The sequence below is a fragment of the Siniperca chuatsi genome, linkage group LG1 (assembly GCF_020085105.1).
Source record: "Siniperca chuatsi isolate FFG_IHB_CAS linkage group LG1, ASM2008510v1, whole genome shotgun sequence".
Lineage (NCBI taxonomy): Eukaryota > Metazoa > Chordata > Actinopteri > Centrarchiformes > Sinipercidae > Siniperca > Siniperca chuatsi.
The window spans coordinates 16,613,886-16,630,174 of NC_058042.1; the positions used below are offsets into that span (position 1 = coordinate 16,613,886).

General features: G+C 43.3%; 1 protein-coding gene across 1 annotated transcript in view; it reads right to left on the reverse strand.

The window, feature by feature from the left end:
• galnt18b (UDP-N-acetyl-alpha-D-galactosamine:polypeptide N-acetylgalactosaminyltransferase 18b) overlaps window positions 1–16,289 on the reverse strand; it is a 105,412-nt gene that overhangs the window by 54,040 nt on the left and 35,083 nt on the right. Inside the window, exons 2-3 of the mRNA XM_044198618.1 lie at window positions 2,553–2,748; window positions 204–370 (exon numbers count right to left, since the gene is read on the reverse strand). Of these exons, the coding sequence (XP_044054553.1) occupies window positions 204–370; window positions 2,553–2,748 (363 nt within the window). The remainder of the gene's footprint in view (window positions 1–203; window positions 371–2,552; window positions 2,749–16,289) is intronic.

Sequence of the window (16,289 nt, forward strand, 5' to 3'; positions counted from 1 at the left end):
AATACTTACATACTTGAATGCAGGACTTTTACTTGTAGTGGAGTAAGTACAGGATTTGAATACTTCATCCACCACTGACTACAGCCCCATGCACACCGCTTCAACATGTTATGAAATCCAAAGCTTGACAGGCCTGCCGTGTCTGGTTGTGGTTGCTAAGCTACGATTGGTCCACTGCTGAATTATAAAATGATGCTGCTTACTGTTATTGCTGTTGTCGTCCACCAGGATTATCTCTTTGAGAAGGTGAGAGGGCGTCCTGCTGATGGCAGAGTGAATGGACCGCAGGATGACGGACAAGGCTTCGTTCACAAAAATGAACACAATGCTCACTTGAGGGAGGTTTAAAGGATAAGTGATATTTCTGCACCTGTGGAGGACAAATAACAGACTCTTGGTGAGGCAATGTTTAGACCTGCATGTTGTCTAAAGGATTAACTGATACATTTGACATTGATTCCTAAAGAGCAGGGTAATGTCAGATTTCATGCCAACCCAGCTACTTGGCAGACTATATCAGGACCCTATTTTCATGAATCAAGGTATAAATGTAGACACTGGCACCAGTTCATGGCCATTGTACCTGCAGTGCAGTTATAAAAGGGATCCCTTTAGGAGGAATAAATAATTGGTGGTACAGTCTGACATCAGTCAAGCTCCTTTCTTTCCCTTTTAGAATATTGTTTTCTGCCACCACATGCTGATATTTTCATTGTGAATAAGAAGTCCAGCTGCCTCTCCCAAGAGGAAACTGACGCCTGTTTACAGGAAATGCAGAGAGAGCCAGCTGTAAAAATATGACTATACAGCTGCAGGTAATGTCTATTTTAGTTTGAATTAAGGTTTTTGAAATTGAAATCCTTATCATAATGTTTTCTGTGTGTAATGACACAAATGTGTTACAAGACAATTATTCCCTCAATAACAGTATGTGGATTGTGGACACAAAATATGTGGCAAACTCCCCATACTAATCCTCTCGACACAAGCATTTAATTGAATTGTGTTGGGATTGTGATATCTTACCTGTTTCCTCTCCGGCCTGTCAAATTTAACAAAATCACATCGCTGTAACCCCATCATACTGTTCATTACAGCCCAAAAGCCTGTTGTATTTACAGAATAGCATGGCTGGGGTATTACTTTTGGGAAATGTGTGCAAAATGTGTGTGATTAATGTATCCCCCAGAACAGTTTTGGATGAGTGTAGAGAGCCAGTATAAGTGGGAATGGATGGTCTGAAGGGAGTCTAATGATGTGCAGTTGAGAAAATGCCCTGAAGATCTTTGAGCTGTATAAACTTTCGCACCAGGATGTCACCTTGTACACTCTTGTAACCCTGGTGATGTGAACATGAAAGCAGTGCTGAAAAGTCACAGCCAACCAGTGTGGAGTGAACAATTCCCTGTAAAGATGTCAGTGTATTGACTTTGCAGGATTGTGGTGCTTTTTGTCCAGGACTTAATCAAAGTGCCCACAATGCAAAAATAAATGCACAAGACTTTGAAAATGCACCTGTGCCTTAATTTATATGCTGCAGAGTTTTCCTTAAATACATAATATGATTAACTCAACAGCAGGTATTTGTGCTGAATGCTGTAGGCGGAAGTACATTTTTCATTGGTTTTCAATTAGAGGCACTTAGTGTTTGAGAGAGAACAACAGTGTGTTTTGGCAAGTGCCTCATGAGTTCCTTTGTTTATTACTGAAAAGTGAATGATCCTTAAAGCTAATAGCACAGAACACCAGGGTAGATAGGGTTGATCCATATACAATGAGAGGATACAGTGAGGCTAGAGCTGAAATGATACTATACAATAGTAAACTCAATCTTTTATATTTTTTTATATGTATTTTCAGAGATTTATCAGATTTATGTATTATCAGAGATTTTGCCATGCCATTTATACTGTAGTGGCTACTCCTTTAATATCTCTGGGTGTGTTTGGCCATTGTGAGCAAACTAATCATATTCCCATCAACCTCAGCTGTACTTTGTTTTTAGGGCTAATTATCAAATGTTACAATGCTAACATGCTAAACTAAGATGGTGAACATGGTATAGACATTATACCTGCTTAACATCAGCATGTTAGGATGCTGACTTTAGCATTGAGCTCAAAGCACAGCCTCATAGTGCCTCTAGCATGTCTGTAGATTTTCATCAATGTGATGTAGTACCTTGTTCATTGTTCATGTGTTAATTTTCTGGATTATCATAATCATTATAATTTCATATCAGAATATATAATGATATCACAATATAAAATTACATATCCTGTGATAGAGGAAATAACCACATTGCCCACTCATATGTGGAGACACAAACAAATTGCTGCAAGTGAGGAGAACAATCAAACTGCCACTTCTGCAGCACAAAATCTGGGAACATAACTCTCAAGACTCAAGATGTCATTCAGATGAGAAGAGAAATAAATGATTTACTCAAACATATCATACTTTATAGATCTATAGCAACACCTAGCATCTAGTGTAGAGTGATAGTCTATAAAAATGACAGTGTTTGAGCACCATTCTACCTGCAGTCTTACCCATCAGGCCTGAGGTCTGGTATTGACCTGTCTAGAGAGAGACGATCACTGAGGTAGCCATTATATCCATAGTACTGGAACATCTTCAGTGCCACCCGCCGGTTGTCTGGACCGAGCTCCTGACCCCAGTGAGCAAACAGCGACGAGTCAGAGAATGATGAGTCCGCCTGACCGTCCTCTCCCCTCCCTGGAGTCTCTAGGAGGCACAGGAAGACAAATAGCATGAATATTTGTCTAGGCCACAGCCTCTCAACCTACAGGTGAGGTTGTGCATAAGGTGACATTTAAGGAATGTGGAAAAACGATAGCGCTAATATAATCACTGTGATAAATGGTGTTTTCCTTGTGCTGTAATGTATGTTAGCAGGTGAAGGGTGGCCTGTTATTTACAGAGACTAATTGGGTGTCCTTCAACAGAAACACCGGGAGTTCATACACACGACAAAGAAGAGCTCTGGCGTCCTTGAACAAAAGATTCAATCCCTATGTTCTGTAGCTGACATTGCTCTTTGACCTACGCAGAGAGGAGAAAGTGAAACTAATTTCCCTAAAGGTATCGCTAGAGTAACACACACAAAAGCTTCCTTTAATAATTAAGCTTTAGCCACAGCCGGTTTAAATGCAAAAAAATACAGAATATAAAGGAGATAAAAATGAAGTGTTATCATTGTGAAGAATATACAAGTTTCCCAACTGCACTTGCACTGATTATAGTCTGTAGCTCTGAAATCTCAGTGATTAGGTCCTCTGTGGATTTATTTTTTTGCATCATAAATAAAAACAGAGCAAAAGCCTTCTCAGGTTTTTCATTTAATACAGCCATTTCAGTCCTAGTACCTGTTGGGACATAGCGCAGGGATTCAATAGTGTGCCACAGTCTGGTCTGAATATTGCCGAGTTTTAGTGTTATTGAACAGCACAGTGATATTTATGATCTGTGAAAACATGGGAGTACGGGTGAGAGGTCGGTGGTGGTAACCCAATGAAGTAGAATGTCATTTCATGTGCACTGAGATTAGTGACAAAGACTGAGCAGTATGATGGGTTGCCTCAGTAAATTTATACAACCTATCCTATATTACTAGACAGAGGTTTTCTAAGTAGACCACAAGGGGGCAATGCAACCACAAGGGGGCAAATGCAACCGCAAGGGGGCACAAGCCAGTGACTTCGTGTGCCAGTCCCAAGTCTGGATAAATGCAGAGGGTTGTGTCAGGAAGGGCATCCGACGTAAAACACATGCCAAATGCGAATCGTCAAAATGACTTCCATACCGGATTGGTCGGGGCCCGGGTTAACAACGACCGCCACCGGTGCTGTTGACCTACAGGGTACTGGTGGAAATTGGACTACTGTTGGTCAAAGACGAAGAAGGAGAGGAGGAAGGTGTGTTCGTAGGCAGAGAGAGAAGAGGAAAGTTAAGAATGCAGGACTGACTTTGAATGTTGGGACTATGACAGGGAAGGCTAGAGAGTTGATTGACATGATGCAGAGAAGGAAGGTGGACATACTGTGTGTCCAAGAGACCAGGTGGAAAGGTAGCAAGGCTAGAAGCTTAGGAGCAGGGTTGTTCTACCATGGGTCAGATAGGAAGGGGAAACGGAGTAGGAGTTATCCTGAAAGAGGAGTTTGTGAGGAATGTTCTAGAGGTGAAAAGAGTATCAGACAGGTTGATGAGTCTGAAGCTGGAAATTGAAGGGGCGATGTTCAATGTTGTGAGTGGTTATGCCCCACAGGTAGGATGTGAGTTAGAAGAGAAGGAGAAATTCTGGAGGGAGTTAGATGAAGTGATGCAGAGCATCCCCAGAGGTGAGAGAGTGGTGATTGGTGCAGATTTCAATGGGCATGTAGGTGAAGGGAACAGAGGTGATGAGAATGTGATGGGCAGGTTTGGTCTTCAGGACAGGAACGCAGAAGGACAGATGGTGGTAGACTTTGCAAAGAGGATGGAAATGGCTGTGGTGAACACTTTCTTCCAGAAGAGGCAGGAACATAGGGTGACATATAAGAGCGGAGGTAGAAGCACTCAGGTGGACTACATCTTGTGTAGACGTTATAATCTGAAAGAGACCAGTGACTGTAAAGTTGTGGTAGGGGAGAGTGTAGGCAGACAACACAGGATGGTAGTGTGTAAAATGACTCTGGTGGTGAGGAAGATGAAGAGGACAAAGGCAGAGCAGAGGACAAAGTGGTGGAAGTTGAAAAAGGAAGAATGTCGTGTAGTTTTCAGGGAGGAGCTGAGACAGACTCTGGGTGGTCAGGAAGTGCTCCCAGATGACTGGACCACTACAGCTAATGTGATCAGGGAGACAGGTAGGAGGGTACTCGGTGTGTCATCTGGTAAGAGGAAAGCGGACAAGGAGACTTGGTGGTGGAACGACGAAGTTCAGGAGTGTATACAGAGAAAGAGGCTAGCTAAGAAGAAGTGGGACACTGAGAGGACTGAAGAGAGTAGACAGGAGTACAGGGAGATGCAGCGTAAGGTGAAGGTAGAGGTGGCAAAGGCCAAACAAAGAGCATATGAGGACTTGTATGCTAGGCTGGACACTAAAGAGGGAGAGGTGGATTTGTACAGGTTGGTCAGACAAAGGATGTGCAGCAGGTTAGGGTGATTAAAGATAAGGATGGAAATGTATTGACAGGTGCCAGGAGTGTGATGGGAAGATGGAAGGAGTACTTTGAAGAGTTGATGAATGAGGAAAATGAAAGCGAACGAAAAGTAGAAGAAGTGACTGGTGTGGAGCAGGAAGTATCAAAGATTAGCAAGAGTGAAGTGAGGAGGACGTTGAAGAGGATGAAGAGTGGAAAGGCAGTTGGTCCTGATGACATACCTGTGGAGGTATGGAAGTGTCTAGGAGAGGTGGCAGTAGAGTTTCTGACTAGTTTGTTTAACAAGATCTTGGAGAAGGAGAGGATGCCCGAGGAATGGAGGAGAAGTGTACTGGTGCCAATTTTTAAGAACAAGGGAGATGTGCAGAGCTGTGGGAACTACAGAGGAATAAAGCTGATGAGCCATACAATGAAGTTGTGGGAAAGAGTAGTGGAAGCTAGGCTAAGGGCAGAGGTGAGCATTTGTGAGCAGCAATATGGTTTCATGCCTAGAAAGAGTACAACAGATGCAGTATTCGCTTTGAGGATGCTGATGGAGAAGTACAGAGAAGGTCATAGGGAGTTGCATTGTGTCTTTGTAGATTTAGAGAAAGCGTATGACAGGGTGCCGAGAGAGGAGCTGTGGTATTGTATGAGGAAGTCTGGAGTGGCAGAGAAGTATGTTAGAGTGGTGCAGGACATGTATGAGAGCTGTAACCACGGTGAGGTGTGCTGTAGGTGTGACAGAGGAGTTCAAGGTGGAGGTGGGTTTGCATCAAGGATCGGCTCTGAGCCCCTTCTTGTTTGCTCTGGTGATGGACAGGCTGACAGATGAGGTTAGACAGGAATCTCCATGGACTATGATGTTTGCGGATGACATTGTGATTTGTAGTGAGAGCAGGGAGCAGGTGGAGGAAAATCTAGAGAGATGGCAGTCTGTTCTGGAAAACAGAGGAATGAAGCTTAGCTGCAGTAAGACAGAATACATGTGTGTCAATGAGAGGGACCCAGGTGGAACGGTGAGGTTACAGGGAGCAGAGGTGAAGAAGGTGCAGGACTTTAAGTAACGGTTCAGAGCAATGGAGACTGTGGAAAAGAGGTGAAGAGGCGAGTGCAAGCAGGTTGGAATGGGTGGAGAAAAGTGTCAGGTGTGTTGTGTGATAAAAGAGTATCAGCAAGAATGAAAGGAAAGGTGTTCAAGACGGTGGTGAGACCAACGATGATGTACAGCTTAGAGACAGTGGCACTGAAGAAAAGACAAGAGGCAGAGCTGGAGGTAGCAGAGCTTAAGATGTTGAGGTTCTCTTTGGGAGTGACAAGGATGGACAGGATCAGGAATGAGTACATCAGAGGGACAGCTCATGTTAGATGTTTCAGAGATAAAGTCAGAGAGGCCAGATTGAGGTGGTTTGGACATGTTCAGAGGACAGACTGTGAATATATTGGTAGAAGGATGCTGAGGTTGGAGGTCTAGAGGAAGACCAAAGAGGAGATTTATGGATGTAGTGAGAGAGGACATGAAGTTAATGGGTGTGAGTGAAGAGGATGCAGGGTTAGATGGAGGCACATGATTCGCTGTGGCGAACCCTGAAAGGGAACAGCCGAAAGGAAAAGAAGAACCAGGTTTTCTAAGTAGAACAAAACCCAGAAAATAATTTGCTTCATAATAATTTACCTCATTGAAAAGGACTGTGAAAATGGAATTCCCTGTCCATGGGTAATAATGGCATATTGTTAATTAAAATGTCCTAATCAGCAGGAAATGAAATGTAATGAAAATTGTTTCTGGTCTCATCTGTTAATAATTTCATTAAAAGAGAAGGCATCAGTCCCCTGCAGCATATTGAGGCTTTATGACAATAAAAGAGACCAATATTATTATAAAGCTTCACTATTTTAGGTTACTGCTGACAGACTGAGGTTATCAGGAATGATTCACAACCTACCAGACATAATAAACAGTTTTGTTTTCTTTTTCAGAGTAAAATGAAATGCAAGCTAGGAGAAGAGTGTTAAGAAGGATTTCTTCTTTGAATTAGCATTATCTGTCATAGCTGTGTTTTCTGCTGTTTTAAATTATTATATGTCTCACAAGTTTCAGAATATGATAAAGATAAATGAACAGTTTAGGCTAATAAATTAAGACTAAAATCCATTTTTATTATTATCTCAGACATGAAATAAAATATGAGGAATGAACATAAACCGAGAAGCCTCAAAGACCCTAAGAGGAGAGGAAAGGCTTTGAGCCCTCAGTGACACTGCAAGCAAAAGACAAGGTTAAAAGTCCAGAGTATAGCATTTAGGAGAATCTATTGGCAGAAATGGAGTATAATATTTACAGGTATGTTTTCATTAGTGTATAATCACCTGAAAATAAGAATCATGTTTTCATTACCTTAGAATAAGGTTTTTATCTACATAGGGAGGGGATGTTTCTACAGTAGCCCAGAATAGACAAACCAAACACTGTCTCAGGATAGGGCCTTTTGCGTTTTTCGCGAGTTTCACGGCCACCGTAGTTTCTCCTACACGCTTGGAAGGGGAGGGTGAGACAAGCGTTATTCAAATGGTTGCAAACTACAATTTCACCGCTAAATGCCACTAAATCCTACACACTGGACCTTTAAGTGTGTGTGCGTATGTGCAGTATGCATGTGTTTTAAGCAGATTGGAGAAGGTTAATATTCATGAGCAGATTATTTTAACACACGAGTGACAAACAGTCAGCCAAGTAAGAACTAAGACAACAATATGGAAGCATGAAGGGATTACATTATTCACCAAAACAAAAAGAATTGCTTCTGAAAAAGCAAGAGATTTCAGTAAATGTCTTTGGGAGGTGAACAAAACTATTGTACCTGTAAAATTAAAACATGCAGTACCTGTCTTGCACATCTGGTTATTAAAGTACCACTCCACTCAAAAATGTGTTTTCCTTATGTTTAAGTTCCCTAAAATGTCATTTGCATCTATGAAAAGTTTGTCACTAGAGAGGTGTTTTCACATTCGTCTACTGAAGGGGGAGATGTTTGTACACTTTCCTAAAATCTGAGATTCAAACGTACTCCGGGCGAGCTGGATTTGGCACGTCACAAATCGAAAGCCAACCGCAATGCCACTGGCAACGAAACCTGAAACCTCCAGCACAGAACGGTCTTGTCAGTACAGAGCGAAAGTTTGCACTAAGTTAGCGAAAGTTTTGACAGCAAACATGGTAGAGTGCAGTTTGTAAACTGACCCTGGCGCTTCCTTCAACTATCTACTAACATTACGTTATAACAATGTGAACACACTGTAACATCGTAGCAGATATTATTGGATGTTTCATAACCACTAACGCTGTGTCAGCCACTGCCAGTTACAAGCTAACAAACAACATAAACAAATAAAAGATGCTAACTACACTTAACATTCTGATACGTCTGCTAGTCGCTGACGTTGGTGCACAACAGACTCCTCTTTCGAGTCTCACTGAGTGTGAGTGCAACAAACTAACTCACTAGCTTAGGACTTCAAAGTTCTTTTGTATTCAACACAAAACGTCAGTGAATAAAAGTCTCGAATCCAAAGTTCTTCGTTTGACTGTTTAATTATGAATCTCGAAACAAAATACCAAATAAATAATTTAAAACTTCGGATCTTTACTTTTCTTACAAATTAACTGTGTAGTTCCGTGTAGGTCAAATGACTATGTTGCTCCAGAGTCCAGTGGCTTCTGACTATTTCGCAGGGTTTGTGAGAATTAAAAATTTTAATGAAGGTTGATTGCCTATTATATTAATACCATGTTGAAACTTTTTTACACATATACACACACACACACACACACACACACACAGGGCATGAGGTTTAACAATTCAAAGTGTTGTCCTGCAGACTGCTGACTGTAGGGAAAAGTTGATTAGCTGTTGCAAACAGGCTTACACTTATACAAAGAAACAGGGATATCAGAAAGAACATCATGTACTGAGGACAGTATGTATTGTAATGACCATGAGAGGAAAAGTATCAGTTTTGGGGAACGAAGCAGAGACTTTAGCAACTTACAAACAGAGGAAGTGTAGGATTCCTCCACTAGGGCGCTGTGTCCACACGAAGGGTGGAATCGTGTGCCTAGAGGCTGGGACCAGCCTGTGCACCACCGAAGGGAGAGCTAAGTCTAAACCACAGCTCCTCCCCACCTCTGTAGAAACCTATCAGATAGTTGTACATTTTCATTTAAAACTCTGTGTAATGTTAAGAAAGGCATTCTTTTTTAGGATGATGGCTACAGATTAACAGCTTGCTGACTGTGGTTTTCTGAATAGAAAAGATCCTTGTACAAGATGCTTTTGATCCTCCAATTCTTTAATAAATGCCAAATTAAGGAATAGCTTCTCTCCAGACTTTTCTTTTGCAAATAAACGAACGCGCTCACAAATTTGGTGACCCCGACGTGATTTGCTGAGGAAGAAAAGGAGAAAATTCGACGCTGTCCACTGCTGAGGTTTTTCCGGTGGGACCGGCTCTGTGTTTCTGGACTCCTCGTCACTCACCGGGCGCCCTCAAAGAAAAGGTAAGCAGAAACCTGTTGTTAACAACCAAATTCTGTGCATTGACTGATACCAAATTAAAAGTGAGTGAGGAGGAGGTAAGGAAATTACAGTCTAAATCTTATAATATAAATAGCTACATTGAACAAACAATAAGTGACTGGTGAATTGGAGAATCAAAAGTTAAGGCCAATATAGGGTTTGAGTCCCTAAGGGTTGGAGTCCCGTGAGTTATACTCACAAAGTACCAAAAACTTAGGGTTAGAGTCCCTAAGAAAACAGGGTTAGAGTCCTTGAGGGTTAGAGTCCCATGAGTTTTATCACAAATTACCAAAAATAAATTAGGGTTAGAGTCCCTGAGAAAACAGGGTTAGAGTCCCTGAGGGTTGGAGTCCCGTGAGTTTTATCACAAAGTACCAAAAATTAGGGTTAGAGTGAGTGAAAGACATTAATGACTTATTTGGGGATTTGTGTGTATAATAATATTGAGTGCATGTGTCATTAATGTATGGGAGGTAGATATTAAAAGGGGAATGAATGTGAAACTGGGTTAAAAAAAAAAATTTAAAGGTGCACTAAGAAAAAATTTAAGTATGTTTTTTTGGGAATAAAGCGAACAATTACTATTGGGAATGAAGTGGTATCACTATAAAAGCAAATAAAACTAAACAGAATAGTAATAATAAGACAAAATAATACATTTTGAAATTTAAATTGTCTTTATGGTGAAATAGTATAGTATCTTAATAGAAAATATAGTTACATGTGTTGAAAATTGCTCTGTGTTTTAAAAAAAGCAATGTTGAGAATCGCAATGTTGGTGGATTTGTGAAATTGAGCAGTGTAATGTTGGGTTGTTCTCATGGACATGAGTGACTGGGGAGACGTGCCATGCCTCCTGGGTAGATTGCCAACTGTGTCTTACGAAGATATTGTGTGTTAACATTAAGTGACAAGCCGGTCGCATTCGGCCTCCTCCTGTTGTTTTGACATTAGAAGAACGTGTAGCTGCATGTGAGAAGACACTAATAGGGTTAGGAAAGTTGTGGATTGTGTAGTTTATGGTCTTAAAGTTGTGGATTGTTTAGTTTATGGTTTTAATCTTAAGATACATTGGTTTGGGTTGTATGATCGATTTGAAAATATTAAAAGGACACCTGAAGGTGTGTGTGTACAAATATAATGGGAGATCAGCCTATGAGTTTGGGCCAGTTAAAGGCACATGTGATACAGAAGCTAGAGGGAAAAGTAGGTAAAAAAGACAAGGGACAGACAAAGAAAGCAGTGGACAAGTTGTGGGAGAAATGGGAGAGACAGGGTCTCCTCACCAGCAACCAGGAAGCTGAGCTGCCCACCCTTCAAGTGATCATGTGCATGGTGACTGCTGCAGCTGCAAATCATAGAGAAGCCCTTTGTGATTGGGAGACAGCAGGAAGCCATAAATGGGGATTGGCATATAGGAGACTGGAAAAAGCTAAAGACAGAGATGTGACCACCACAGCCATTTGTGCAATAATGACAGCAGCAGGCAAGAGCCAGGGGAAGGCGGAGAGAAAAAAAGGGAGGGGTCAGTAGCAGCCTCACCAACAACAACTGTGCTGCCAGTTTCCCCATCAGCACCTCCAGAGAAAGGGAATCCGCTCAGCCAACTATACCCCTCCCTACCGGAAATTGACCCTCCCCCATACCATACACATCACAGCTCTGAGAAACCCTCCTCTCCACCAGTGCAGGCCCCTATGGTGCTTGTAAAAGGAGGACAACTGGACATCGAAGCACCAAACGATGAAATGGCCAAAGCCTTCCACAAAGAAGCGGCAGGAGCCATAGGAACACTGACTAGACTCATGGAGCACTCCATGAGCCGAGTGGATGATTTGACATCAGCTGTAGCTGGTCTCCCCCTGTCCATATCACTGTCAAACCAGGGCACGGTCCTATATGGCGTCCTCAATACCGCCTCAAACCAGAACAACAAGAGGGCATTGCAGACACAATCCAAGGTCTGCTTCAAACTGGCGTCCTCATTTCATACAAGTCCACATGGAACACTCCCATTCTACTTGTGACAAAAGGGGAAGGAAAAGGCTGGAGGATGGTGCAAGATTTCCACCCGGTGAATGCTGCCACAGTACCTGAGGCCCTCCCTGTTCCTGACCCATACTTGGCCCTCCAAAACATTGGTCCACAGCACCAGTACTTCACTGTGGTGGACTTGGCTAATGCATTTTTCCGCTTACCTTTAGACCAAGAATCAAGAGAATATTTTGCTTTCACGTATAAGGACCGGACATATAGTTACACCAGACTACCACAAGGCTATGGGGACAGCCCTGGACTGTTCAACGCTGTACTAAAACAACACCTCACACCTTTGGCTCTACCCCAAGATGTAGTGGTCATACAGTACGTAGACAACATTCTCTTGGCTGCGCCTACAGCTGAAGCCTGCCTGACTGCTACACACTCCCTTGCTCACACTGCTTGCAGAACAAGGGTACAAGGTCAAAAGAGAAAAGGTGCAAGTTTGCAGACGCATGGTTGTGTTTCTAGGCCGTGAGATCTCTCACGAAGGACACACCCTCACCGCCTCACAGAAGTCATCCATCCTGTCACATGGGAAACCAGCCACAGTCCAACAAATGCTAGCCTTTCTAGGCCTGACAGGGTATAGCCGTAACCATGTTCCAGCGTATGTGGAGCTCACACAACCCCTTAGAGACATGGTGGCAGAGGTGGGAAATCGCAACCTCACTGGCCACTTGTCATGGACCCAACCAGCTGAAGAGGCTTTCACCCTCACAAAACAAGCACTGGCACAAGCTGCTGCTCTGACATCACCTGACTACACAAAATCCTTCCATCTTGATGTTTCTGAAAAAGCTGGAGTAGTTAATGCTGTGCTTTTCCAGAAAAAGGAGGGAGAAAGAAGAGTGCTAATGTACCACAGCTCCAAACTGGATAATATGGAAACAGGGCAAGCAGGATGTACAAGGTACTTAGCAGCATTGGCAAGAGCAATCACAAAAACAAGCCACATAGTAATGTGCCACGAATTGAAAGTGAACACTGATCATGGAGTAGTGGCATTTTTGGGATCAAGTGCATTCACCTTCTCCACAGCAAGAAAAATGAAAATTTCAGACATTCTGCTGCAACCACATGTCACATAATGTGAACATGGCAAGTGGACTGACCACAGACAATAGCCAAGCGCATAATTGTGCGGAAAGAGCTGAGAAAGATGTCAGACTCAGAACGGATCTGGAAACAGAACCTCTACAAAACCCAGAAGTGATCCTATTCACAGATGGATGCTGCTACAGAAGAGACAGTGGAAATGTGGCCTCCTATGCTGTAGTAAAACAGGATCCACACACAAAGACGCATCTCACAATAGACCGAGGTCTCATACCACAACCAGCCTCAGCACAGCTGGCTGAAATAGTGGCCTTAAGAAGAGCCCTGGAGTTGTCTGAAGGAAAAAGAGTGAACATCTACACAGACTCAGCCTATGGACATGGAGCTGTACATGTGGATGGACCGCAGTGGGTCAGAAGGAACTTCCTGACTACAGCCAACACTCCAGTAAAGCACCGAGCACAGCTAGAAAAACTGGTAAGAGCAGTGCTACTGCCTGCAGCTGTGGCCGTGATGAAATGCAAAGGACACCAGAAACTAGACACCAGCATAGCTGAAGGAAATGATGCTGCAGACTTAGCGGCCAAGAAGGCGGGAGGATACACACCAAGGCAGATGTCTGTCACCATTGAACAACTACCAGAACTAACAGAGAAAGACATCATTGACATGCAAGAACAAGCAGGAGTATACGAGCAAAGTGAATGGCATCGGAAAGGAGCAACAAAGAAGGAAGGCCTGTGGAGAGCTCATGATGGAAGAATAGTGGCTCCAGCCAAACTTTGTCAGCTACTACTCAAACAAGCACACGGCCCAGCTCATGAGAAGAAAACACAGAAGAACATTGAAGGATGCTGGTGGCATCCCCACGACAGCCATAGTGGAAAACTATGTGACAGACTGCTACACTTGCAATGGACACAACCCTAAGCAGACATACAAGTGCCCAATGGGAAGGTTTCCAGTACCAGAAGCACCATTCCAAGACATCACGATCGACTTCACCGATATGGGTGTGGAAAACAGAACAAAAGGCTACCGTTACTTGCTGGTGATGGTGGACAGATTCACCAAGTGGGTAGAGGCAATACCATGCAAAAAAGAGTCAGCAGATGTAGTAGTAAAATGGTTGAAAAATGAGTTAATACCAAGATACGGGGTCCCGCGTAATGTACGCTCAGATAACGGCTCACATTTCAGTAACAAACAGCTGGGGGAGGTGGAAAAAGCACTGGGAATAACATAGATTTGGAGCAGTGTATCATCCCACGTCGCAGGGTTTGGTGGAAAGAGCCAACTAGACTCTGAAAAGAAAGATTGCTAAAATCTGTTTTGGCACAAAGCTCAGTTGGGTGGATGCACTGCCTTTGGCGCTTATGTCCATGAGAACGTCCCCAGGGGCCAAGACACACTTGACACCCCATGAGTTGCTGACAGGTAGGCCAATGCCAGGGCCACCCAGGAGAGGAGGTCATATGCCCCTCTGGATGTCTGGCAGATTGACTGTGACGAATACATGACTGCATTGACTAACTTGACCCGAGTTTTGTGTAAACAGGTACAGCTGGCCGAACCCGAAGCAACCCTCACTGAGACTCCAGCAGTACAGGTAGGGGATTGGGTACGGGTGAAAGTTCACAAGAGAAAGTGGACTGATCCCAGGTGGACAGGACCTTATGAAGTGGTTGAGTGTACCTCACACGCAGTCCAGGTAAAAGGAAAAGCTGGAGCAATTTGGCACCACCTGACACATTGTGTACCAGCCCCACCACCCTCACACACATTAGCGGAGGTTAGAACTGAATTGGCTGAACACAAGGGCTCTAAAAGATAAAACTAAGAATTTGACCCAAAGAAGTTGAGAAGCCCTAACTGTCATGGCTGACCCTAGGGGTCGACCGTGGCACCCTTTTCGCCAACCAGGCCTCTGTGGCCTAAGGGGAACAATTTGTTTTCTTCTCTGTGTTTCCCTCTTAATAGTGATACCCTTGTTATGCTTGGAAATGCAGCAGTTAAGAAATGAAGTAGCTAATGAAACCACCATTGAATCCCTGGTACTCACAACCAAGGCCACACCCTTGTCTGATCAAGTACATCGAGTCAAGAGACGCATTGGTGGAAGGGTCTTCAATGTTGTTCTAGATAAGACAGAACATCAGTGGGTTGAGGGAGCAGTAAACCTTACATTCACTGAGGGAGTGACAGCATCACTAAAAGTAGACGCCTGCAGCATTATCAACTGTGGAGGTAATCATGCTGCGTGGCATTGGTCAGACAAATACTTATGCATAGTGTACCAAAATACTCAGAGTGGACATAGGTGTTCCCTTTGGAGTCAGGCATTATGGACTACTGCAGCAACAGACTATGGCTATCAAATACAGGGGGTAGACAAGCACAATGATTTAAAAAATAGACTGTCCATAATAAAAGCCAGTCAACCGGCTGGCTGTGAAAAAATGAACTGCAACCCCCTTATACTTACCTTAAAAGATCCAGAACCGGGTGATGCCAGACTGTATACTTTGGGGGCTCATGTCTCTGGCACGGACCCACTAGGTTTAATTAAAATCAATATAATCAAGCCAAACTACATGCACTTCCCCGTTCAACCCACACCCGTCTTCAACCCTAGAGGTATACAGGGGCCCGCACGTTACCTATTTGACAAATGTTACCTACGATGATAAATTAGCTTTAGAAACTGGTTACACAGAGAAAAATGAGTGGTTGGAGTGGGTGAGATGTACTGCTCAATCCACAGGTCAAACTGATTGTGTTGCGTGTGCCAAAGCCAGGCCTATGTTGGGCACCATGCCCTTTAGACTAAACACCTCTAATGATCCTGAAGGCCTACAATGTGTAACTAAATTGTTTAGTTCAGGGTCACATCCCACCAACAGCAAATGTAAAACTTTGGCCTTGCTCTTTCCTCCTGTTGCTAGCCCAGATACACCTCCATCAATCGTTGTATATGCTGGTAATTACACCTGTTTCAGCAGAATAGGGGATGGTACTAATGTAGGTAAATTACCAAGGAGCTACTGTGCAGTTTCTGTAAACATCGCAAACGACTCCGGAAATTTCACTGCCTCTGCATTCACTAACCAAAATGTATCCAGAGCTGATTTGTGGTGGCTGTGTGGGGATAATAAACTGCGTCCCCTTCTGCCCAAACAATGGACAGGCACTTATGCCATGGCCCAGTTAGTTATGCCATTCCACTTACTCCCTGCTGATGCGAAAGATTTGCCTAAAAGACTCCCCCATGGCCCTTACCAGCGTATTAAGAGAAGCATTCCAGGAGGTTCATTCAATTCACACGTGTATATAGATGCTGTAGGAGTTCCTAGAGGTGTACCTGAGGAGTTCAAGGCCAGAAAGCAAATTGCTGCAGGATTTGAGTCCTTGTTCTTCTATGTTACTATAAATAAAAATGTGGATTGGATAAATTACATTTATTACAACCAAC